Below are 27,162 nucleotides of genomic sequence, written 5' to 3' on the forward strand. Positions count from 1 at the left end.
GAGAGAGAGATCATAAATAAAGCTGACCAGAGATTATTATGATATGATAGTGGAACCAAGCCTAGGGTCTGTACTATCTCTGCCAATGCCCAGTTGAGCCACAACACCAGCCCTAGTAAGTTGCTCATGGATACACATCCCATGGATTTGCAGCCCTTTCTTTTAACTCAAGATGCTGAAATCTGATCTGTTCAGTAATCATTGAAACTTGATGATTTACTGTTGTACATGACTGTGTGTCCTGTCAGGGCACTGTTTTGAGAACAGTACAGTAGCCAGTGTCACAGAAGCACAATGTATATAGGGCTAAGAGATTGTTTGATAAGACTTTCTGGCTTTGAGTCACTTTGGCAAAAGTGTCCAAGGCAGCCTGGACACTTGCCTGGCTTAAATAATGACCCTGTTGTGACACTATGCTGCTTTGTATGTACCAAGATGGAAATAGGATCCAGCAGAGATGGACGTTTATGGGCAAAATTGGAAGCTCCAAAGAGTCAGCAATAAGGAGAGTGTCTTAGTTAATGGTGTGTTTCTATGACAAAATGCTGGATACAGTCTGGATAATTTTTTAAGGTATTTTTTGGAAGTTTGTGAGACTTCAAAGTCAAGATGTAGCAGACTCACTTGTCTACTGAGAGCTGCATCCTCCAAGGGAGGAAACATTATGTTCAGAGGGCAGAAAGCAGATAAGACTAAAACTTACACATGTATGTTTTAAGAAAGAACTAGTTTCACAAAGTAAGGAGACCTCATATCCTCATGCTCTCTAAAGCTCCTGTTTCCCAGTACTACTCCTAGGACTTACTGGGGATTCTGTCAGTCTATAGCATCCTCATGATTTACAGAGTACCAGGGTACTTCTGTAAGAAGTACACCAGGAGGCCTGGAAACAGCAAATAGAGTCAGGAAAAGAGAAACTAAAGTATATGGAACAGAGGCAGAGCCTACTGCCATTACAATGATAAGTGCCTGGAATTGGTCCCACAAGGAATGCGGCAAGAGCTGGATTACTGAAATTGATATACAGAGGTACTGGAGGTTATTGATCCATGAATTTTGATATGTGATTACACAGAGTAAACAGAACTTAAATCAGCTGTCTAGTATCAAAATGGGCACTATTTGCCATAGGTTATCCATCAAGGCATGTCATATTGGACACTGTTAATGTCCTTATGAAGATTACAAACCTGTTACTTGCATTACCAAGTAATAAGACAAGATCAAAATGAGCAAGAACATCCTGTGAGAAGGTTAAAGCATTCTTGCCTCAAGCACTGTCCTACCCAGAAGGTACCTGCCCTGCTTTCCTACAAACTACAGTACTTGGATGACCGCTGGTCACCTCGATTGCACTCATGAGACCTGCAAAGGAGTCCCGTCCATATTCAGATGCATACTGCGGTCAGTTGTGGCAGTAAGGCTTAACGCTGGACTAAAGACAGTACCCCGATAAAGAAAGATGCCTTCCCTCATCCCTGTGTTGAACAGAGAGAAAATCTGAAGCCAATAGTAACAGTTCAGAAGCAGATGCCCAAGCACAGAACAACCAGTGTGAGATGGAGTGAGTTCTTCAGCACTTTGTCACTCAGCAAGCCGCACTCTTGATGGTGGAAGTTCTATGAAAGATTATATTTATATCTTATTTTCAAAACTAGACTTGTGGAAGCAATAAAATCACATGGAAAAATTCCATGGAAATTCACGTGATTATACCTATAATTATCTAATAATTGGCACAATTAACCAATGGTGCCCTTGGGAGGATGCAACTGACCAGTTACACCTGCGTTAGGTATTTTTAGGCGTAATTATGTCTGCATGGAATTTTTCACATCTGTAGTTAATTGCAGTGCCTGGGGCTGAAGTTCAGACAAAGGCATCAATGCAACTGTTTTCTCCTGCTAATTTTCAGGTGTGTTGTGCCACAGCCTTGTGTCTTTACACTAAATCTCGGTATTTTAAGTTGTTTGTAATGGTTTAGTGCTATAGTGAGAATACATTGATTAATGAATGAGAAACAATAGTGGTCATCTTAGAACAATCTTGAATCTGCATTTTGGGGTGTCAGTGGATACTGACATACTCTGCTGGTCCAGCACATCAAAAGTCAAAATGAATGTTTTCATATCTACATGTAGCTATTACTGCTTCAGGACTGAAAAGAGAAATTCTCCCATCTCATATAACACTGATTGTTGAAGAAACTAGAGACAGTCTAATTATGGAAAATGAAAACCTTTTAGATCAAAGAGAAAATGATTCTAGATTACTTTGTTTCTATGAGCTTTATAACTTACTTTACAATTCCTATGAAATGCGTTTAATTTAGATTTAATTTCATGGAATCACAGCCCTTGGGGAAAACTTAAGATCTTCAAGATAAGACATCCTCATTAGAAAGTATAAGAAATTAAATGATTTGCTATAAACTATTAAGCTGCTTGGTTAAGGAATAAAGACAAAACATGTTTCTGTCTTTCAGAGTTTAGTTTCAAATATAGAATGCAGTTGGCTTTCTTTTTTATTTTTTATGATTTTCTTTCTTGTTTTGCCTCTGTCTATTTTATGATCTCAATTGTTCTTTTAATAATTAATATTTAGAATTATATAATTGAAATTATATTTGTAAAGTAGATAATGAATAAGTATGCAGATAAAAATCTCCATATATAAATTTTACATGAATTATGGATTCATAAAAAATCATAAATCTGTACTCATATCTTTATATATACATAGACAATACACAGTTGGGTTTTTTTGTATTTTTTTATTAGATGTTTTCTTTATTTACAATATCTCCTTTCCCAGTTTCCCCTCCAAAAATAAAAAATAAATAAAATTAAATTAAAAACAAACAAAACTAAAGCAATCCCCTGTTCCATCCCCCCTCCCCCTGCTCACCATCCCACCCCCTTCTGCTTACTGGCCCTAGCATTCCCCTACACTGGGGCATAGAACCTTCACAGAGCCAAGGTCCTCTCCTTCCATTAATGACCAACTTGGCCATCCTCTGCTATATGCATGCTGCTGGAGCCATTAGTCCCCCCATTTGTACTCTTTGGTTGGAGTTTTAGTCCCTGGGAGCTCCGAGGGTACTAGTTAGTTCATATTGTTGTTTGTCCTAAGGGGCTGCAAACCCTTCAGCTCCTTGGGTCCCTTCTCTAGCTCCTTCATTGGGGACCCTGTACTCAGTCCAATGGATGGCTGTGAGCCTCCACTTCTGTATTAGTCAGGTACTGTCAGAGCCTCTCAGGAGACAGCTATATCAGGCTCCTGACAGCCAGCACTTGCTGGCATCCACAATAGTGTCTAGATTTGATGATGGGGAAGGATTCCTAGGTGAAGCAGTCTCTGAATTGTCCTTCCTTTAGTCTCTGCTCCATAATTAGTCTCTACAACTCCTTCGATGGGTATTTTGTTCCCCCTTTTAAGAACGAACGAAGTATCCACACTTTGGTCTTCCTTCTTCTTGAGTTTCTTATGGTTTGTGGTTTGTACTTTGTGTATTCCGATCTTCTGGACTAATATTCACTTATCAGAGAATGCATGCCATGTGTTTTCTTTTATGGTTGGGTTGCCTCACTCAGGATGATTTTCTCCAGGTCCATCCATTTCCCCAAGAATTTCATAAATTCATTGTTTTTAATAGCTGAATAGTACTCCATTGTATAGATGTACCACATTTTCTATATCCATTCCTCTGTTGAGGTACATCTGGGTTGTTTCCAGTTTCTGTCTATTATAAATAAGGCTGCTATGAACATAGTAGAGCATGTGTCCTTATTACATGTTGGAGCATCTTCTGGATATATGCCCAGGAGTGGTATAGCTGGGTCCTTTGGTAGTACTATACCCAATTTCCAGAGGAACCGCCAAGAATATATGCAGTTTATAATACATAATTGAAAATGATATCCATATATAAATCTAAGATAATTCAGTTGGTATGTTAAAGTAATGTTTTTTTCAGTAGTATATCTACTAATGTATTAAGCAGAAATAGTATGAACTGGAGAGATGGCTCAGCGATTAAGAGCACTGACTGCTCTTCCAGAGATCCTGAGTTCAATTCCCAGAAACCACACAGTGGCTCGTAATCATCTGTAATGGGGTCCAAATGCCCTCTTCTGTTACGTCTGAAGACAACATCAGTATACTCACACATATGAAATAAATAAATTAATTAACAAACAAACAGACAGTATATTTCCTTTATTTTCAATTATAAAACTTTCTTTAAGTGCAGTTAATTCACTCTTGCTAAATTAATTTCTTCAGAATTAATCACTCCTGCGTTATTCCATCAGTATTAAAATGTGTTAAGAATGTTCTACTTCAAGTAACTCTTGTACACTACTGGTTTCTAAGACAAGCTAAGTTCAATGTCTATGAAAACCAATGTAGAAAATTCATAAGAATTGGACCTAGATGTACCATATGAACCAGCTGTACCATCCCTGGGCATTTCCCCAAGAACTATAAATCAACATACCATGGAGATCCTTACACATCCCTGTTTCCTGCAGTACTAGTCACAATGGCTAAATTGTGGAACCAACCTAGAGAACATCAACAGAAGAATGGACAAGAAAGGTGTGGCTGAGATTCACAAGAGGATTTTTGTCACCCACAAAGAATAAACTTATACAATTTGTACAAAAATGGATGTAACAGGAGACTACCGTATTTAACAAATTAAGACCATATTGCTGAGATTAATATTATCTGTTTTCTTGAACGTGTGGCTCCTAGATTTTATACAGTCATATAATACCATGTGTATGTTGTGTGACCATACGTAAATGAAAGTATAAATAACAGGCGGGAAGCAATATGCTCAATATGGAACATATACCTGTAGGAGCATCTTAGAATGTTCCACTTCTTCACAGAATCCTTCTGGAATCTTCTAATTTAGAAAGAGAAGTGAGCAAGTTCTGTCCTTCAAACGCAGGTTAAGTTGGCTCTCCTCCATAGTCCCATGGAAGGCACCTCCATCTCCATGTGTTGATTAGGTCTAAACCTACCTAAACCCGGTAACTTCATTACTCATCATTTTGAAGCCATGAATATGTCACTAAATCCATCCTGATATACAGCATGAAAGAGCAAACCAATTTGCAGATTTATTATCATTGCTCTTGCTTCATTGTTTGGCTGTTTCTTTGATATCTCCTGGTTTTATAGAGAACTTAGTAACCTGGTCCACTGCCTATTCCAAAGCAACGAATGTTAAGAGTTCTATAAGTGGCTCTTTTGTAAAGAAAGAAGTAATCTCTCTTTTTTTGCAAATTATTATAACTGTTTTCATGGAGTTATATTCTAGGAGGCTGATCCTGTGCTGTGGGTCTCTCTAGGGTGATATTTCTGTAAGTTGCACATGATTAAAGAACTCCAGGAACCAGCCATTTGCTTTTGACAGTGTTGTTTGTTTGCCTGCTTGGTAGATTGCCTCTTATTACATGGAAACACAGTAAAGACTGACTAGACAATTTAGCAATTTAGCAATGGCATCTTTAAATGCTTTCTCTCTCCAAAATTGCTTTTCTTTATCTGGAATCTGAAAGAAAAGTAAATACAATAACAGTACCCATTTGTGTGTGCACATATATACACATTCACACACAAACCACATATATATCTATATTATATATATGTATATATATACACACATATGTATACATATATATATACATATATATGTATCACATATATGAGCACACATGTACATACTTTTAAATCCTAACTTTGGTGTTCCACAAAGTTTTGAAACACTGATTATTTTCCTAAGCCTTCCATTTCTCCTCCTGCCTGTGATTTGAGTTTATTCCTTCATTGTTTATGTCTGTGCCATCAAAATCAAATAGTTGCCTCTTTCTATGTCTCTTTTTCAATTTATGGAGGGTTTGAGAGGATTAATGAGAGCCAGAGTTCTAAGAGTAGGGCAGATATTTTTAGTGTTGCTGGTGTATTGCGATGTATTGTATTATAAAGTAATGTATTGAGATCCCTCTGATGTCACTATGAACATGGGAGAGCATTTAATGACCAGCTAGAAACATTTAGAACATCACAGTTGAGCTTCCCAACCAGTGCATCTTCTTTCTCATCTGATTCTGAGGAGACCACAGAATGCAGGCACCCCAGGGAAGAGGAAGGGATTTGGAGCTTATGTTGTTCTTTCTTTTGCTTTGCTGGAAAATGAATGTAATTCCTCATGTATGCATAAATCCATGCACTAAATGTATAATAAACACTTAATCGATAAGGTCTTATGCATCTCATATTAAAATTATAAAAACATACACATAGTCTTATCTGAGGAGTAAACATGTAATTCCTATCTCTGAAATTATAAATTAGGACTCATACCAGAGAGCTCTAACATAAAAGCCTATAGTATACCATTTGAAGTGACCTCGTGGTAAAATGTTATAGCCATTAGTTATAATGCCTCATTTAATCATAAAGACATAAAATTTCACAAGAATAAACAGATAAATTCAATTTATATATTTTCCTAAGGATATACTCTGATTAGTCTGTTGAGGTCCTACTTAATCATATATTTAATTCAAATTTTTATTTTTCTCTGTTGTTTTCACAAGGATAGATTTCCACATACCCTTAGCATTTTATTTAAAGTCCATGCTCTGAGATCTGTGATGCAAGTATACAGTGGTTCCATTCATTCTTGTTCATATGCTGGGCTGAAATTTCATTATCTGTGGTCCTGCGGAGAAGGTGTGTGCTGTTTTGGTCCTGAGGAACAGGATATGTTCATATGTCCTCATGAGGCACCTCAATTATAGTTTGCATTAGCTATAAATGATATTTCATTTCACATAATGAGCAAATCTAGTTTCATGAAAATGAATTGCAAGCTCCTATCCCTATTTCTCTGTGTAATGACCCATGCAATATAATACAGCCTTGATGTGTCTTCTCACCGTATCTCCTTATTCTGTAGTTATTAATCCTCATAGTCCTTAGTTAAGATATAGCAGGTTATTACTATGCAAGGAGGTAATTACTTATTAAATAAATTATATAATATATTTTAGATACTACTTTCTTAAGGAAATCAAAATTCTAGTGAAGTTTATATTCTAATAAAGGAAATAGTTCACCAATAAATACACATGAAGGGGTGTTTGCATATGTATATGCATGCATGTTGATATATTAGATAATGGCAGGAAATATGAATAAAATAAATTTAGGTTGCAGGATAGAACAATCAGGAAATAGTTCTTTAAGACAAAGAGAGTGCAAGCCATGAAGAAATGCGCTGTGGTGGCCTGGGAACAGAAGAAAGCTACTCACGGGCTGGGACCCATCAGTTGTTCTGGAGCAGAGAAAGAACTGGGTAGTCAGAAGGGGAGGAGAACCAGCAGAGTAATTAAAGTTCTCAAAGATGAGGTTTTTAAATGTTCCCACTCATAACCTCTCCTATATCAATGTTTACATGAGTCTGAATATATGAGAAGTGGCACAGGATCTAAATGCTACTGAAGTTGCCAGTTGCCAATTCACATATCAATGATATAGTTGTGCTATTTTTAATATTTGAAGAATTAAATCTTAGCTGAGTATTGATACTGTAGGATGTGGCACTGCTATCTTCAACTTTTTCAGAGGCTATCTATAGTTTGATTGAACAATCATCAATGCTGATAATTGAGCTTCATATAAGTACACAGTACAAAGTGGCAACAGGATGTTTAAGGCCAACTCTGAGGTAGTTAGAATACCCATGGGAGGAGTTGCAGAGACAAAGTGTGGAGCAGAGACTGAAGGAAGAACCACCCAGAAACTACCCCACTTGGGAATACTTCCCATATACAATCACCAAACCCAGACACTATTGTGAATGCCAGCAAGTGCTGGCTGACTGAAGCCTGATATAGCTGTCTCCTGACAGGCTCTGCCAGTGTCCAACTAATACAGAAGTGGAGGCTCACAGCCATCCATTGGACTGAGCTGAGGGTCCCCAATGAAGGAGTTAGAGAAAGGACCCAAGGAGCTGAAGGGCTTGCAGCCTTTTAGGATGAACAACAATATGAACTAACTAGTACCCTCAGAGCTCCCAGGGACTAAACCACCAACCAAAGTGTACACATGGTGGGACTCATGGCTCCAGCTGCATATGTATCAGAAGATGGCCTAGTTGGTCACCAATGTGGGGAGAAGCCCTTGATCCTGTGAGGTTCTATGCCCCAGTGTAGGGGAATGCCAGGGCCAGGAAGTGGGAGAGGGTGGATTGGTGAGCAGGGGGAGGGGGGATGGAACAGGGTTTTTTTTTTTTTTCCAGAGAGGTAACCAGGAAAGAGGAGAACATTTGAAATGTAAATAAGAAAATATATAATAAAAAAAATAAGGCAAGACCAGACCAAAAATAAATAAATAAATAGAGAGAGAAAAAAAAGAAAGGAAGAAAGAAAGGAAGGAAGGAAGGAAGAAAGAAAGAGAAATTTTGTTCTAATCTCGAGACAAATTCATAAAGTGATTTCTGATGAAACTCAAGTCAGCAGCACAAATGACAATTTTTAAAATAAACGTTCTAGTAGAATATAACCCAAACTCTTCCTGATTTGTTACATGCTAAGGAATGATGGAAGAAAATGTGAAAAGTCTTAATTTCCATAACTAAATAGTTGTGCTTCTAAGAGAGCAGAAAACTTTGTGCTCACAGTAAGAGCACTACAATTTGTTACAATCATCTCGAATCTGAGGTCAGTCAGCATATGTGAGTGCTGCTCCATAATATGGTGACATGAACAAGCCTGGATGCCTAAATACTGGGTTCCGAACCAAGGCTGAAGTGACATCACATGATATACAACATGGGAGAGCCACCAGAAACACCGCAGAATGATCATCCATTTCACTATAAGTTAATTTTATTCATTATATATTAAAAACCATTTGCTGTCACCTCATTTTTATAGCCTCCATATTCAGTTATATGACCCCCCCATGTAGGATCATAACCCAAGATTTAAGAATATAGACTCTAGAGGATAAAACCAATAGAACAAAAGACGGGTTATATGATTGGCCTGGAAAGTCCCGCAGTAGCCATCTGCAGGCTAGAGGCAGAGGCACAGGTAGCTGTTCAATTCAAAACGCTGTAATCCTCAAGACAAGATGAGCCAATGATGTATCACCAATGTGAGACTAAAGCCTGGAGGCAGTCCTGGAGTTGCTGGTGTGCATCTGAGTTGAAAGCTGAGGAAGGGAGGTCAGGGTCCATGGATAATGGCATAAGATGAGCTACTGACTTCAGTCTCAAAACTTAGTCTCTGTCTCTGGAGACAAAATTTGTGCACACAAATCCAAACCTGTGATACTGTCTGCTAAGTCTCGGGAGTTATGGAAACACAGACGTGAGGAAATTTATTGCAAGAAATAGTGAAATGTGAAATTATCTTTCAAGAGAGAATAATATTTAAATATATGGAGATAGAGTTGGCCCAGTGAGAGATTTAAACAATTTTGACACATCAGTTTTAACATGGAGGTAGTATTTTACAGTGGAAAGAGACAGAAGAAGTTTGAATACAGCTAAAGAGAAAGATAAAGGCTATAGAGAGAGGTAAAAGGAATTCTGCTCAACAGCAACAGGGAATTCACTGTGTCCAGGAAGTTTACATTTTAACTAGGCCTTAAATAAGTGTGATACTGAAACATTTATAAAAGACAGAAAAGAAAAAATAATACATATAATTTCAAAGGCAACTAGGTTTCTCCCAGTGCACCCAAATTCTCACGTTTAAGGTGAGTGTTAGTGATTTTGAAAGGCTATTTCAACGTACCCTGATAAATGCCAAAAGTAAATTTTCGTTGCTTTTCATTTGTCACCCCATATAAATAGAGCACTGTGATGAAATCACTCATTGTTTTTCAATGAGATATCCCTCCATCCACTTAGTATCAATCATGTATAAGGTAATAATGAATTTGTACATAGCTTAAATACTGATGCAATAAACTAAAGTCAAATAGCTCTTGCCACCACACAACACCTTTCTAAGAGCTCTGCGTAGACATGAAACCACTGGAGACCCACCCAAGGGCAGGAGTGAACCTAGTTGTGGTTCCAAGTCTCCATAGCCAACAGTCTAAATTCCAATCAATGGACAGTCATTGGCAAGATTTGGGAGCAATGGTCAGTCATCAGCATATAGCCCTCTGCACAGATGTGGCACTGATGTACAGTAAAGCAATTGTGTGAATACTGTTCAGGGCTCATTGACTGCTCAGCACTGACTTAATTATGCCCACACAGATTATGAAGCAGCCGTTTCAGTCAAGGATTTTTCTGAGTTTCTCATCGTTAAGCATTTTAATGGTTTATAATTCTATATAAAGCCAATGATATTCTTCTTATGCTTAGCTGATATAATTCATAACTCTAAAATTAATCATTTTATGATATTTCTGTAATACCGAGAACAAATGTAGCCACCTGCTAAGTTTATTATATAGTGATTTCTGTGTACAAGCTACCATTACTTATAAATGGAAATGAGGATGGGTGGATTCAAAAGTAATTAGAATCTTCAAGATACCAGATACATGAGTATTTAGTTGAGGTACTCATCTTAGCTCCCTGATAAATTCTATTCTGATAATTAAGATTTTAATCTATTATATAAATGAGCAAACATTGAACTAAAATAAAAATGGGCTTTAGATTGGAGTTGTAATTTTTGAGCTATATTAAAGCACTTACAATTTATTTTCTTGAGACTATATTCATGAATTCATTCATCTCTCTGCCAATTTGGAAATGTGGTCTGTATAGCAAATATGAGTTCAGTATTAAGACTATAGCACTAGAAATAAGAGTACTCCTGGACATGCTCTCATGGAACGTACAGTCCAGTCTTAGATATGACTAAAATTTAAATAGCACTGACATAAATTCAAATTTTAAGCTTTGGTAAAAATAGGGAAGACTAGTTTGAACAAGTGTGGTGGAATCTGTCCTCTAATTCAATCCTGCTCAGTGTGGTGTGGAAACATGCAAAAATATCAATTTCTGCGCTGTGCTAATTGATTAATTTTGACAACTCACTCCTTTCCTTAAGGAGTCTGAGTTCAGCTGCAGAGTTTCATTTTAATTCCTGGGCCCCTGATCTTAGGAATTAAGTTGAGAATATCAATCAAGTCTGTGTGTCCCAAGTCACACATTGGATACTTCACTTACGGACTGAGGGTGAAGCATTCAAATTACAAATCAAGTGTAGTCATCAGTAGTCAATGACCAGGGGAAAGGACTTTTTACTTTTTTTTTTCAATTCTGTGTTATAATAGCAGCTCAACTAATGCGTCTATAATTTTCTTTCCCTTTTGTCCGTCATGCACTGCTAACACGGATCCTACAAAGGCTCAGGTTGGTGTTGCCGTCTCTTCCCATCTTTACTGTTGTCATTTAGTGAAAGAAACTTTGATGGTTTTCCTTCACAAGTCAGCGTTTTTTTTTCTCTCTTTCTTTGTAAATCCTGATCAAAACATCATTCACACATAGAAGGGGGAAAAATCATCCTGTAGAGGACTGATTTAAAAAAATATATATATTGCTATCAAATGAGTTCCTATATTGTGGCAGAATGGCTGTTTCTGAAAGCCCCCAAATGACTTCTATCTGCTTGAATTTGTCATGCTTGCCTTATTTGTAATAGGGAGAAAACAGTGCTCTGAGCTTCTTCAACCCACACAATGTACCAGTCGCCAAAAACTTCCTCCTATGGAATCTACTCTGTACTTTCAAATGTCTTAAGAATTCTAGATACACTGTCAGGGTAGCTCCAGTGTTTAAGAATTCTACACAGTGATTCACACTGCTTCTAGGACCACCAAATCCCCAGCTACTGCACTCATAAAATTCATGGGCTCTCTATCTGTCTTGTCTCTCTCTTGCTCTCTCATTCATTCCATATTTTTTACAACCATTAATCTACTTTTAAGATTCTATCAATATCTCAGATAAATCTCAAGTTCTTTACTTTTATAGTTTAAATAAATCCACATGCTATTTCCATCCATTCCAATTCTTATTTGAAATATTGTTGGCCGTATAATGAATAAAAGCATCAGTAATGCTTTTAGAGACTAGAAGCATGGTAGACTGGAATGATGTTTATGATGCCTTAGGGGCTGGGAGCTAAGTGTGGCTAAAGTGAGTTTATAAATCACTGGAGACTACAGATTCCCTCATATTCAGAGCTTTACAAGGATTAAAAATGGGAAACAAAATGAGTTGGTGGTTTGATCTCATGTACTAGGGTATGGTAAAGTTTCAATTCTAGACCTACAGTGTCTTCTGCTGATTGGCAGCCTCGTGCAGAGTTTAAGATCCAATAATTTTATGGTATATTACTTTCTGATCTGCTCAAGCTCCATCTAAAATGCTCAATTTGGCCTTTGTGAGTTATATGGTCTATAAATATCATTGCAAGTCTTATGATTGACCCCCATTTCATGCTCTGGACATGTAGAACCAACTTAATCAAAAGATAATTTTGATAAAAGGTATATTTCACATTCTTATGTTTAACTTCCAAGATTGTTGTAAAAGTTGATCAAAATGAATACTTCTAATCCTATTTAAATGTTTTCTCTGTTTACAAATAATGTCCCTTTACATGGAGAGATGTGTATTATGTTGCATGATACATAGGACTTCATGGATTATTTTAGCTTCATGACTCAAAAAGTTTTGCCATGTTCTTAAAGTCATTTTTAAGGTTGAAGACCATGGATGGATATTCTTGAGTTCATGACATTTCCTTCTGAATATTCAATTTTTACCCGCCCTCCCAGACTATTTCATTTTTATTTACTTTGCACTTTAAGAGATCACATTTGAAAACAACCCCCAAACTAAGCACTACTTTACAGAAATTTTAAAACTGGTGTTTTAATGTAGTTTATGCTGTCTTGTGTAAAATAGACAGTAATACAGAGAGAATGTGATATATACAAAAGGCTTTGTGGGCAATATGGCCATAATTACCCAACTCTTCCACAGGCAGAATATGTGTGAATAAGCAGGGGTGCAAATCACTAAAACATGATAGAAAAGAAAATTGACAATGTCAGCAAAATTGTAGATAAAGACCTCAAAAATCCCAAAACAAAAAGAACCTGGTGTGAAAGAAAGCAACAAATTGGGGGAGGAAGATGTACTTTCAAATCATTGATTTGGTTATCATGTATTCCTATGGATATGCAATGAACTTTTAAATCGAACAGCTAGACCTAGATAACAAATGGACATGCATTTGATTATGCCTTTCTCCAAAAAAGTCCTTGGAGGAAATCTGCAAACTGCCAGAAAGCACATGAAATACAAATGATAACTAAGATGAGTACGACTTTGTCCCCATTTCCATGCCTATATTAAAGTCGTCAGGTGACCATGGACTTTGGTAAGGGTGTGAATTCATGTGATCTTGATGCAGTTCTTGTTCAGTGTTCCAGATATTTGTGCACTTGTTGGCAGTTTCTCTAAAAAGTACATATCATCTCCATGCAATCTTGGAAGGTCACCCACTCCTAGGTTTGCAGATCAAATATTTGATGCCACGTATGCATGAGAAAACTACCATGTGAGTGTTCATAGATGCCCGGTCATAGAAATGAGCCCTTTATGCACAATAGGTGAAGAAAGAACATGAATGCAGTGCAATGCACCCATGTAACTGGAACTTACTTAATCATAAGAAATAATGTAGACTATGTTAACATTACAAGAATGATAAACATCTTATATGAAAATGGTAATATACAAATTCTACATGTTCATTTGACTCTTTTATATGAAATGTACAAAACTAGGCAACTCCATAGGGCAGATATTGATTAGTGGTTTGTAGATGGAAGGGGGAGGGGGATGCGCAGACATCAGGAAGTGTCTGCTGAGTTAATGTAGGAATAATCATGAAGGTTCAGCTCAATTGAGAAAAAAAAATATAATCTCCGGGCTGGAAAGATTGCTCAGTGGTTAATTATATGAATACTTGTTAATCTCATAGAGACACTGGGCTTGGCTCCCAGCACTCACGTGAACTTCACAGCCATCAATAACTCCAGTTCCAGAGATCCGATGTCCTCTTCTGGCCTCCATGGGCTCTAGGCATACATGTGGCTCATATACATACATTCTGATTAAACACTCACACACCAAAATTTTAAATAATGTTTTTTAAAAAAGAAAAATGACAATCTGTAACTGTAGCCATCAGATATTTCACATCAATCATGAGTTACTCTGTGGGGTCCATACACTCCTTTCTTTGTATCCCTCATCAATATTGTTTACCTTGAATGGACAGAGTATGTCATCCCTCAGTAGAGAATGGCACAATTTCAATGAAGTCTTTCAGCATAAAAGACTTTTTCTTTTTAGGGAGAAACATTCCAGACACACGAGAAATACCAAGAGTTGACATGACCATGGCATTGTAAATCCTGCTTGTCTCTTTATGAGAGGCAGTGAAGGGTTTGGAGGGTGGCTGGGATGGTTTGCTGGCTCAGCAGTTACTCTCTGGGCAGCTCCTGTCCTCAGCAGTTTATCGGAGCTCAGAGGGTGTGAAAAGCATAAAACTTTAAGGCATGCATTTCATTCTTTTCCCTTGCTTCTCCCAGGCTGTAAGGGTGCAGTGTTAGCAAGTATTTAAAGTTTATTAGATGGGACTACTTGGGAGTTCAGGTGCATTTTATGATGGCAAAAATGAGGCTGATTTGTAGCTTCAGAATTACTTTGTCTTCGTGTCATAATAATGCTCAAAACAAATGTTACTTGATACGGTGAATTCTTTTGGTTTCCCAAGCACACATGCCATTGCTACATGTCTCTGAATATGATCACTATTAATGCCAGGTTATGAGGAGAAATTCTAGGCCCCAAGGGCTCCCTAAGTGGATGGCCCAGAAAAAAAATCAATGGCGGAACCTGAAACAAAACTCTTTCCATGGCTTCCTTTGGACTGGTTTGCTTTGCTCGCGGCGCCACCACGCATCTTCTTTCACAAGATGTAAGAGCTCACTCCACCTTTCTCTGAGATGAAGCCACCCCCAGAGAAGACTGCATTATCAATTTAATAGGAGCCAACCAAGGAATTCTACAGTGACGGACAGAAATCCAATATGAACAAACAGCCTGATGTTTCCCATCCCAGAAACTGCCCTGAAAATGTCACTTCATCAATTAGAAGCAGTGTGTTCCCTGCTAAGGCAGAATATATTTTAACAGACACCCTTGCCCCATGTGTTTGCCAACCTGAGTCTAGAACAACAAGTTCTATGCTTTCTGGAACTTAGCCCACATGCACTGACATGAAAATTTTGTGAGTCCAGCTTACACCACACATTGTGTGCAACCTAAGTATTGGGTTAAGACACGGATGTCCGTGTTCTGAATGCAAGTTGTCACTGTGAGGCAGCCACCCCATGCCAGCAGGGTCTGCCTTTAGCTATGCACAGTGAACTGGAACAGAATGAGAGTAATATTAAATGGGAGCTTGCCGAAACATAGGTTTGTTTTCTTAATTAGCCTAGGACATCCTTAGTTGGGATAGGAAAGTAATGATATTTTGGTTACTATCAGCAATACTCAGATAAATCAGAGGTAAATGGATGACTTTTGGATTCATATAAATGGGATAAGTATTAAAGGTTGTGGATTCCCTTGGATTTCAGCTTTCCAGAAACATCCTAAAGTGGGATCACATCACTAAAGCAATTAGACATGAAATTAGATCAAATTTGACAATGCTTACACAATTAGTGAAAATGACAGAAGGTTTAGGTTCTGGGGACAATGGTGTCAGAGTGTGTGGCCTCAGTGACGTTGCCTGGAAGCTCTTCTGCACGGCTTTATTCCCTCCGTGTATGTGATACTCTGTGTAGGTGCCAATGTGCTGCTCTAGAGTGCAGACCGGAACCCAGCTGCACACAATTCTGTCTGCTTGCTTCTTTTCTTTCCAAATGTGTCAAAGTTGGTACTTTTGTTTCCGAAAATGTGATTTACAGCGTTTTTAGGTTTTAGTTGTAATCTGGCAGTGAATTTTACAAGTGAGTTTTACATTTTAACTCATTATCAAAGCCAAGCTTATGGAAGGAAGCCTGCCCTCTTTGCATAAATGCGTAGCCCGGCCATTCTGGTGCACATTTTAAAGCCCACGTGACTTTGCTTCTTAGAGAAATAGTTCCACTTACTGAGCGTTGCTGATGCAGGATCATCAGCTATTTTTCTTTTGCTCAACCACATACACTTACTAGGATAAAGGCCAAGTAAGGCTGGCTTTAAATAATCACTCTCTGCTCGGCAATATATTCTGCTTTTATTATACTATGAGGCAGAAGGCTGTTTCTGCCTTTCTCTCCAATACTGGCTGCCTCGGAAGAAGAACGTTTAGAACAAAATACTCTTTATTCCATAAAACTGCAGCTTTCAATTAGTCCTTAATACATGTGTTGGACTGATGGAATTAAGGTGGAAATCAGAGCCAAGATCCCAATTTATCAGCTTGCAAGTGAATGGCAGGGATTCCATTACTCAAATCAATCCTGCTGTTCTCTCTTCAGAGGTCGGGCCATGGGCTCCATGGTTATAAAACCTCCACATCTGCCTCTACCTTCCACTTCATCCTCATCCTAGACAGAGCAAGTTCACTGTGGAAGGACATATACTACAGACTCATATTGTTTAAAGCCGTTCTGTGCTGTGCCTAACATTAATCTCTAACCTACAAAGGGCCTGTGCACTCAGAGAGCATCTCAGCCCATTTTTCTATGGGAGAGCAGGAAGGTCACATGTCGTTGAGTCTTTGTTGCTGTTGTTGTTTTGATTTGGTGTCTGTGTGTGTGTGCATGCACATGCACCTGTAGATATTGCTAGCGGGTGTTTTCTATATAATAATCTTTTTAAGGGTGTTTTATTACTGTTTTAATCTTTAGATTTTTCCCCCCAAAACTACAAGATCCTAGTAATTGGCCCACTGTCTGGGATCCTGCGGTAATCTCATCTTTTATCTCCCACTATGAGGACTACAGCTTCATTTTGGACATTGGGCAAGTTTGCAACAGTGTAGAGCCTGTAAATTTTTACTTCTTTAAAACTCTCTCTAGGCAGAATAAAGAACACACTCATGGTTTCTTCTTATTTTCCTTCTTGTTTTCTGACAGGCTGTGGATGAGCTATGTTGGAGAACTCGGGTGTATTTCATAGTAGGGGAAGGTTTGCTTGCCATGGCGGTCAACTGGCTGTAGCATTGGGCCTGAGACCACTGGGGGGAGGGGCAGTGTGAAAAGGTGGTTCCTGCTAATTAAGGGCTTTCCTTTTGGACTTGCTCCTGGAACTCAGTCAGACTGAGGTTTTGGTCTTGCTCCTGGGGATGACAGCAGTCATTTGAAACACATTTTCAGAAGGCTTGGTTGCTTTCGGGTCTCACCTGGTGTGGGATTTATCCCAGGTAAGCCAGCATAAAGGGGAAAAGGAAATGTGTTCAGAGGTACTTTTCTTGGCAGGCAGCTTACACTTTCCACTGCCCTTCTCTTGAAGGATGGATACTCCCCAGAATCCAGGGCGCTCAGGAAGCACTTGACGTTCCTTTCTCTCCCTCTGTGGGTTATAAAACAGAAACGTGAGCACTTCCCTCTATCCTAGACTAAGTTTAAATGATCCTAAAAAGTCTCATAGCTGTTTTGATTGACTCTGTCATTTTTCACCCCCGTATCTTACAGCATCTTCTCCTCTTAACATTAGAAGCTTCTTGAGACCCTTACCAGAGACAGTGGTTAGGATGCTCAGATGTTCCCTAACCTTGCCAGTGACCTCGTGCAGAGACTGCACCGGTGTCCTTCCGCTTTGACCTTCCCACTCACCGCATCTTCTTCACATTCCGGATGGTTTAGTCTGCCCCACCTTTACTTCCTGCTATGACTATCACAAGCCTTATGAAATCCTACTTCATCGTTCTTCCATTTTCTTACCCCATTACCTACAGTCCCCAGACTCCATCCTTTATGCATCGTGGCATCTGTGAACCATTTGTGAGAATTACATTTAGATTTCTATTTGTATACTTCATTGATTAATAACCCACTTGTCCACATCAGTTCAATGTAGGCTACTATTCCTTAGCATTTGCATTTGATAGTCTAACCACACACTTAACAGGACTTCCTGCAATGAGTACATTGGGATATATAGCTTCCTTATTCAAACACTTTTTATGATACAAATTATTTTGTTTTCCTGGGTGTTTGCCATAGGTTTCTTGCTCACATTGAACAAGTAGGTGGAAATTTGTATCCTAAAGACAGAAACCAGAAAAGTGTGAAACTCCTAGCCACTCGAATTAACTCGCTAAGTGCCCTCTCACTGTGGAAAGCACATGAAGAAAGCTTTCCACCTCAAAGCTTTCATTTCCTATACAATAAAAAGCCACAAGCTTGAGGTCAAGCACGTTCTACCTTCCTTGATAAACATCAAATATCACCAATGGTCCTGAGAAGATAGATGTTAGTGAATGAGTATTTTAGCCTCACCTTATTTCTTTGAGTTATGGGTATCCTGTGACATCTACAAAGCCAGTCTCATTTTTAGTCTCTCTCTCTCTCTCTCTCTCTCTCTCTCTCTCTCTCTCTCTCTCTCTCTCTCTCTCTCTCTCTCTCTCTCTCTCCCTCTCTCTTTCTCTCCCTCCCCTCCTCTCTTTCTCTCCCTCCCCTCCCCCACCTTCTCTCTCTCTAACTTTTTAAATTATATCTATGGGTATGTGCTCTATGGACATGAGATTGCAGGTGAAACTGGGTGTTGGAGCTTCAGCAGTCATGAGCTGGGAACCACCTCTAGCCCTCTGTAAGGGCAGTGTGGGCTCTTAACCAATGATCCCTCTCTCCACCTTCCAGTTTCGTTTCTATTACCACAGAGAAAACTACTATCATGGTGGAATTTGGGCTATGATACTCTAGGACACAGGCTTAGTATCTAAATATATGTATCTGAATGTCTGTCTGTCTGTCTGCCTGCCTATTTCTCTCTACATTTTCTCACATATCTATCATTTCTACCCAAAATCTACCAATAATCTAGTTATCATCTATCTCCCACCTACCATCCATCATTTCTACCCATCATCTTTTTATCATCTCCTATCATCTATCTCGCATCTATCCAAATACCTATCTAGCCATCATCTCTCTGTTTTTACACGAGATTGCATACAATAGTCCCTTGTACTCTAAACCTCTCTGAGACAAAAATCTTCAGAAAGGTAAAAATTTTTTCAATTTTTAAACAATGTTATTTGTAATAAGAGAACTAAATGTGAAACCTACCCTTTTAAAGATGTCCACTTATACCAGAGACTTGCCCTCTCAGGCATGGTGCCATACGGAAGATCTCTATAACTCGCCTTGTGTAACAGAAATTGTGCACCAGTTGATTAGCAATGTTCCATCTCCCCAGCCCCATCCTCACGCCCCGCTGTCCTGTTCTTTTCTCACATCCCTTTGATTACAGTAGACACCTGATGCAAGTGGAACCATGCACCTGTCCTCCAGTGATTGATTCATTTCATGTCTGTTATGTTTGTGATCTCTTTTCTATTCCTTTTCTGAAAGTAAGAGGAATTTGCCTCATCCAGTGTTTTCTGGAAATATCAATCATTGCTGCCACAGTATAACTGCTGTTCACTTGAGTTTGACACAGAACTGCAATCTTTTTTATGAAAATTGGAACGGCCACTGTGGCTGGGATCCCTGCACTCCGTGAACAATCTCCATATTTTCTTGTCATTTCATTACACACGGAACACGTCAGTAAGAAGCATCTCTCCCAATGATACTGACAAAGGCAAGGCATACAGACCCGAGAGAAGGATTCTTCCTCATGTTGTATTCATGAGACTTTCTGTCGAGGGCTATGGGGTCCAGTTAGGCTTTTTACATGAGCTTCTCCACATTGCCTTGGTCAGTATGTTTTCTCTGCTCCGTAAGTCACACTAGATATGGTGAGTGCACACATGCATGTTACTGTTGTCCTTGTAGACTATCATACAGATTATAAGGCTGAGGAAAAAAAAAACAATAATTGATGCTGCTGACTGGCTGCTCTTTATGGTGCATTTCACTTTAAGGCCATGATTTATTTTCACGTTCACTTGAATAGCACAGAATAAAAATCATAAATCAGGTACAAGTGAAGATATAACATGACAGGTGGTATATCCGCATCTGGAATACTTGAGACAGGTTGTGGGAATTTATCTTGAATTTGGAATGTTGTATCCACATAATAAGATGCCTTGGGGAAGGGAACCAAATCCATACACAAAAGTCATTTGTGTGTGTACATATAAACTAAAGCTAATTCATGCAGTATTTTTAGTGTACTCATTTTAATTGCAACCCATCTCATGAGGTAAAACATGAAGTGTTTGACCTGTGATATCATATGGCTGTTCAAAAATGCAGGTTTTGTAATATTTCATATTCTGAATATCATATTGGGGATGTTTGAGGTATATAGAGCTTTTAAATTAAACCATGTCTAGTGATTTGTCACTGCGAATAATCTAAACTATGTCATCACAGGTAATTCTGGGCCTTTGGATGAGAGCCTTGCAGCCCCTCTCTATGAATCACATTGTGTAGTGATAACATGATGCTGTGTGACATTCCACACAGCATGGAAGAAGTGGATATATAGTTATGCAGTCTAGAATGCTTTGGTCTCATTTCTGTCATCACAAGGGGAAATTAGATCTATGTTAATCACTCATCTAATAGTCAGATTTTCACTTCTACAATAAATACTTGGGGTGGGGAGGTACTTTTAGCCACAGTTTTTATGACTGGAAGCCCAAATGGCACACCCCATTCTTGCACAGGCCCTACAACTGAATCACCCCATGCATGGAATGCATGTACTTCTGTGCTTGTGTGTTCTCCCCTGGTCCTTATGAAGCCACCACAGCTTTAGTAAGTAGAGTTCTTGACTAATGACCTAATCTAATGATTTCTTAGAAGCCCCGCTCAAAAACCAATGATCACACCAAATTTCTACTCTCAATCTCGCGATCTAAGACTTTGGGTCCAGAATCCCTGTGTGCCCTCAGAGTAAGTAGGACAACTGCATTCAAGTCAAAGCAACCCAGACCGTTTTCTCTGAGTGAAAGTGTCGGCTTTGATATCGAATACTCGGTGTTTAGGAGATGACTAATGCAGCAAGGTCTTTAATCTCAGTGCTCCAGACACAGAGTCAAACAGACATCTGTGAATTCTAGGCCAACCAGGGTTACATGATGAAACCCTGTTTTAAAAAATATATATATTATGGAATTAGGCCAAAAAGAAGACTGTACATCTGTAGGAAGAAAAATGTCATTGAGAGTTGCTCTGGGGAGAAAACCCTTCATTCTCACTTTCAGGGGGAAAAAGCTATTCCGTCCAGAGTGCTACTTACTAAAATCTAAGCAGTGTTGCAAATTTAGTGTGTAGGCTTCTTCATAGTCAACTTCTTATTTATATGAAGAGGTGGCAGTTCCCTGTCTTCTTTGAGTTCAGCAAGGTTGATGTGATCTGTACGTATAGGTAAAAAAACAACTAAAGCTTAAAGAAGCAAATAGCTGAGCTGGAGTGTGATCATGGCTACCTGAGAGTTCTACCCTGGAGATGTCTGGTTCCCATAGACCTTGTCTGCTCAACTTGTTCGATGAGGACCTTCTGCTCTTGGTCTAGGCATGGAAAATTCCTAATAAGCGATCAACTAATTCAAATGCCACAGGACTCTCAAGTTAAATTAAAATTCCATTAATCACAGCAGTATCATGTCTTTTGGCAAGAGATGACACTGACATGGTTCAGATTACGTCGGTCATGGAAACTGTAGTTAAGTTTGGTGTGTGAATTCCTCCTTAGATGCTGAAAAGCCCAGTTGGAAACTGTGGGAATACAGGAAATACAGCCACTAACTATATTTTTTAATAAAAATATAATAGTTCAATAATGTATTCATCAAGAGAGTTTGTAAATAATGTTCATTTAGCATTGTGAGGATGATTTTTGATATCAAATTAAAAATACAGAATGCATAAGTAAAGCCAATGGTGACTGCTAACCAGTCCGGTGTGATGGCACTCTGAGGATGCCTTTGCAGTAGCCACTCAGATGGAAAATCTAGAATGAACACATGCCTGGGAAGCAGACGGGGTAGCCAGCCTCACATCAGCACTTGAACTAAACTGATGATTGCCAACAGTTCTGAGTATGTTTACCTGACCTAGAAATAATCTACAGAGAAAACCAACTGGGGATTTCCCCATGAGGAACCCAGCATGAAATGATAAGCAGGATGATTTGCCCATAGATGCCAGTTTGAAAACATTTATGGATTTTTCTCTTCAATCCACCTTTTTAATTAAAATAACTCTAACCACTCTAAAGACATGTGTCTGTTCTTGCTTCAGTTTCAGAAGTTATTGTTTTTATAAAGCTACCCTTCCTTTTTAAAATTGTCAAAAGCGCCTTTATACCCAAAGATTAAGGATAAATTGCTTATGTAATTTTCTATATAAAGAAATAGATGTTATCTGATAGACACCTTCAAACACTTATTTTATGGTTTTCCTTTTGTAGGAATTTTAAACTATGACTACCCTCAATATCCTCAAGGGGCTAGTCCGAGGACTGTCTGCAGAAACTAAAGTCTGTACACATTCAAGTACATTATGCAAATAGCATAGTATTAACAGATTGGCCAATGCACTTTCTCAGGTATATTTTAAGTCAACTCTCTGTTACTTATCATAAGTAAAACAATATAAAGAATATAGAAATGGTTGTCTCCTTATTTTAAAATATAATGATAATGGAAATAATCTGACAGATACAGTATTTCATTTTGAGTGCTTGGGGTATGTGATTGGTTGACTCTGTAGCCTGAAAATCTAGAGAGCTGCCTACCAACATCATCTGACCACTAAGAAGCAGGTAGTATTCTTAAGCTTTCAGGGTGAAATGTCCCCCACAGGCTCCCAGTTTGAACATTTGACCCCCTCATTGGTGCCAGTGTTTTGAGAGGCTGCAGAGCAGTGGTTCTGAACATTTCTAGGGCCGCGACCCTTCAATATGGTTTCCGATGTTGTGGTAACCCCCAACCATAAAATTATCTTCATTGATACTTCATAATTGTAATCTTAATACTCTTATGAATCATTATGTTAGTATCTATATTTTCCAATGGTCTTAGGATTCCTTATAAAAAGATTGTTTGATACACACACCCAGAGGATTGAAGACCACTGCTATAGAGCCTTTAGTGTTCAGAGTCTTTCTGGAGGAATTTATTAATAGGTTGGTGGGCCTTGAGGTTTTGTAACCTTCCCATGACTCTGCTCTGCTCTCTGCTTTCTGACTGATGACGTGATACAACCAGTTGTATCCCATGCTGCTAAAGACTCAAGCCATTGTCTTCCCTGCCAGGATAGATTGTAACTTCAAATTATGAGCCAAAATTTTCTTCCCTTATGTTGCTGTCTACCAGATATTTGGGAACATCATGAAAAAATGTCATTAATACAAGTCATCTTTTGGTGGCTGTTGATCAACTGCAACAAATGGAGCAGAAGATGCCTACCAGCATCAGGCATCTCCAGAATGAAATTCTCAGATAGCCACATCCATGCTCCAGATTCTTAGCTATGCACAAGGCTCATATAAACCTTGCCAAACTCAAGTGATTCCGATGATGAAGACTTGAGGCAGAATATCTTACACACAGGATCATGATGGCACAATTGAACAGAATGTGGGCACAACTGCCTTTGGGCTGATCTTCATGATCACATTACAAGAACATGACTAGTGAAACTGGATACAAAGCTTTTGGAGTAATGTGGCACTTCAAAGTCAAGACAGAGACAAGTGAGAGTTATTAACTAACTTGCAAAATGATCATCTTAGCAAGCTGAGGAGTAGAACCCATCTGGAGAGAAAGTGGGAGCCATGGAAAAGAGACAGAGATAATATGCACAGAGAAAGACTAGGAGGGAAGTTCTTAGAATTAGGAGAACCCTAGTTTCATAGAGGCAAAGACACACATGTCTTATATGAAGTGTTCCCAACACTTAGGGCGGCAGGAAACACATTGTGCTAAGGATCTCAGTACTCCTAGGGACCATCATATTTCATTGCAGTAGGATAGAGCCTGGCTCCAACTTACCAAGATCTTTGGTCCCAAATGGGACTCAGAACAGATTTCAGTTCTGCTAAGTCCTCAGTGTTGAAGCTAGAGGCCTCGGAGCTGAAGTATTTTACCTAGGCCATCAGGGGCAGCTTTGCTGCAAGTTTCATTACAACTAATCAGAGGCTCTGAATCCTTTCTTTCTCCATCCCCCATTCAACCTTTTCTCTCTTACTACCTCTGCATTTATTAAAGGTTTTTGACATGTGATTTTAAGCCCTTGAACTCTAAGGCTATGATATATAATAAAGACAACCCCAGAGCCCACCGAGGCCTCACTTCCAAGCTTTTGCAATGAAGTTCGTCTAGCTGGAAAGGAGGTCTCTGCAAGCACTGCTTAATTAAACTGATCCACTGCAGCAAGTGCAGGTTTATTTCATGAATATTAAAAGCCTGACTTAGTGAATGGGTTTATGATATGAATCTGGAGCTGGCAAAATTATAAAAACTCAGATCCCCAGCGAAGACGTAATAAACAGGACTCATTTCCAGGAGAATGAACTACTGCCTCTCTCAGAGGATTTAGAGTTTTCAGCAATGTAGTTAGCATCTATGGCCCTATTAAAAGCTGTTATTTTCCCCTAATTTGTGCCATTTAGAACTGATTTTCATTTAACTTTCCCACGGCTCATTTCTCCGCTGCAGAACATTTTCATATGATTTCCTGATAAAGTCCACACGGTAACACATTTCATTATAAAGCTATAATAATAAAATCTGCAAACAGCAGTACACAGTAGCCAGAATGAAAAGATGGCAGGGGGAAATCAGAACCTATGGAGTTAATCTTTATCCTTGACTGTCCTGTTGCATTCTTGCCTACTCTGAGTGGTTCTGAACCTCAGATGTGGGGGCGGATGAGGAGTCCTGACCTGATGAACAACAGGGGTTTTATGAGACAGATCTCCTGGTTTTTCATCATGCCAGATCTTCAGAAAAAGGCAGGTATTTCCATTGTGTGCCATTTTATTGACTTTTGTAAAAATACTCATGGTGCCATAGAGTGGGCTGCATTGGGGGAATTAAATAAAAGCCATTTTGCAAACTGGGTACCTTCAAAAATCTGTTTCAGGATATCTAATATTCATTAAGATCCCCTATGTTTGATGGAAATAAGACCTACCAAAGCATAGCCTTCCCTGCCTCCTGCCAAAAAATGGCATATTCTCTCCACATTATTTAATGTCTAAATTATATGGATTGTGAATAGAACTAAGGTGAAATAAATTAAGATACTGAAAAGATACTCAACACAGATAGGGTTGAGGTGAGACCTGAGTGTGTGTTTGTTCCCCAGGCAAACACCCTGCAGCCCTTGCCACCATGCTGGGCTACTGTATATGGATCTCAAAAGCTCAGTCTATGACAATGAAGGTGTTGAATTTTCTAGGCTTTGAGGGAAAGGCAGACATTCGTCAGCTAGAATGAATAGCATGATCAGGTTTAAAACAGAGACCACTGTGTGGAAATATAGCTCACCAAGACACTACTTGCTTAGCCTAGACAAAGCTGTGGGTTTACTTTTAAGTGCTAAAAATAAACAAAAATAGAATATACATATGGGGAAGTGAAAACGTCAAGCAATGCCATCTATCCAGAGACTTCCTCTGACAAGGTGCTGGGTTTTACAATCTCAACCAAGAAGATGGCTCAGCATCTTCCTACACAGGCTTTCTCTGTGCCTCACACAAGTCTGTCATTTGTGGCTAGCTTCTCAGACCACTAGAGAATAAGGAATAAAGACAGCAAGCCCATGCACGATGAGGTAGGTACGTGCATCTGAACATTTTTCATTTCCCATCTGATCTTGGAGCTTTACATAGAAGGGAGCATGGTGTAGAAGTGTAAGCTCTTCTCAGTATTGACAGCTTTAGAAAGCCAGGTACCTTCCCCTAAAGGATTTCCCACCAATATTCTGTTCAGTTTGTTCATGAGATACAGGGAAATCGCTTTCATAATGAATTTTTGATCTATATCTTAGTTATTTGAAGGAGTTAAACAGGGATGCTTCCTCACATCCCATATTAAAGTATTTGTGAAAATGCATATTGATATGTATTAAAGACTATAGACAGATAACATGCAAATTCACGGAGAGTCTCATTTTCCTAGTTGTTAGCTGAGTGTCTATGGAGAGGCTCTTGCCTTTTATTTTGGGCAGATTCTCCTTTTCCCTCTACTGTGAGAAGGGGAGCAGACATTTCTCAGCTGTAAGCAGCTGCCCCCTTATTCTGCTGTAAAAAGGCTTTTTACCCTGCCACTCCATCTTTGTCAGCATCTGCAGCGTGAGGCTATTGTTTTTTCATTCCTTAATTCCCCACATTCATTTTCCCTCTGTCTTCCTTTCTCCTTTGATTCTTTGTCCTTACATGTTCCTCACCTCATGTTCTCTCTTTTCCTGGTGAGCTCTATGTGCCAGGGCTAAACAGAATCCCATGGTTAAAAATAGCTCCTGGCATTGTGATGCCTAAGCATTGGCGTCTCCAATCACTTCCTCACATGTGATTTCTGTGAGCACACTGGCAGAGCTCCAGTCTTCCTCTGATTATCCTATTACACTGGGCTTTTCCTTGCATTTAATAGGAACTTATAGCCAGTGTTTCTTTTTGCAGGGTTCTGTCCAGTCTCCGAGGAACTTGGGAAAGAGACTGATATTTAACTCTTGTTTAAGAAGAAAAGCGTTATTATTACTATCGTAAGAGGCAGAGTCCCTCCTTTGCACTCTGTCTGTGCCAGAGTCGTCCCTGTGAACTAGAGGGTTTTATTTTCTTTATATCTTTTACACTAAGAGAAGCCTGCATCTGTGATGAGAAGCAGTAATGTTCAGTGTAGCCTCAAAGAGACCTCAGATGCCTGTGATATACAGCAGTGCATTTGGGAAAGCCTTACTATAAGTA

At 39.0% G+C, this 27,162-nt stretch overlaps 1 protein-coding gene across 2 annotated transcripts in view; it reads left to right on the plus strand.

Moving 5' to 3' along the window:
* Thsd7b (thrombospondin type 1 domain containing 7B) overlaps positions 1 to 27,162 on the plus strand; it is an 895,860-nt gene that overhangs the window by 760,031 nt on the left and 108,667 nt on the right. The window contains exon 16 of one of the 2 annotated variants that reach the window (XM_031381317.1): positions 11,402 to 11,407. The exons of the other annotated variant lie outside the window; for it this stretch is intronic. Coding sequence (XP_031237177.1) covers positions 11,402 to 11,407 — 6 coding nt within the window. The remainder of the gene's footprint in view (positions 1 to 11,401; positions 11,408 to 27,162) is intronic. 2 annotated transcript variants of the gene reach the window in all.

The sequence above is a fragment of the Mastomys coucha genome, unplaced genomic scaffold, assembly GCF_008632895.1.
Source record: "Mastomys coucha isolate ucsf_1 unplaced genomic scaffold, UCSF_Mcou_1 pScaffold1, whole genome shotgun sequence".
Taxonomy (NCBI): domain Eukaryota; kingdom Metazoa; phylum Chordata; class Mammalia; order Rodentia; family Muridae; genus Mastomys; species Mastomys coucha.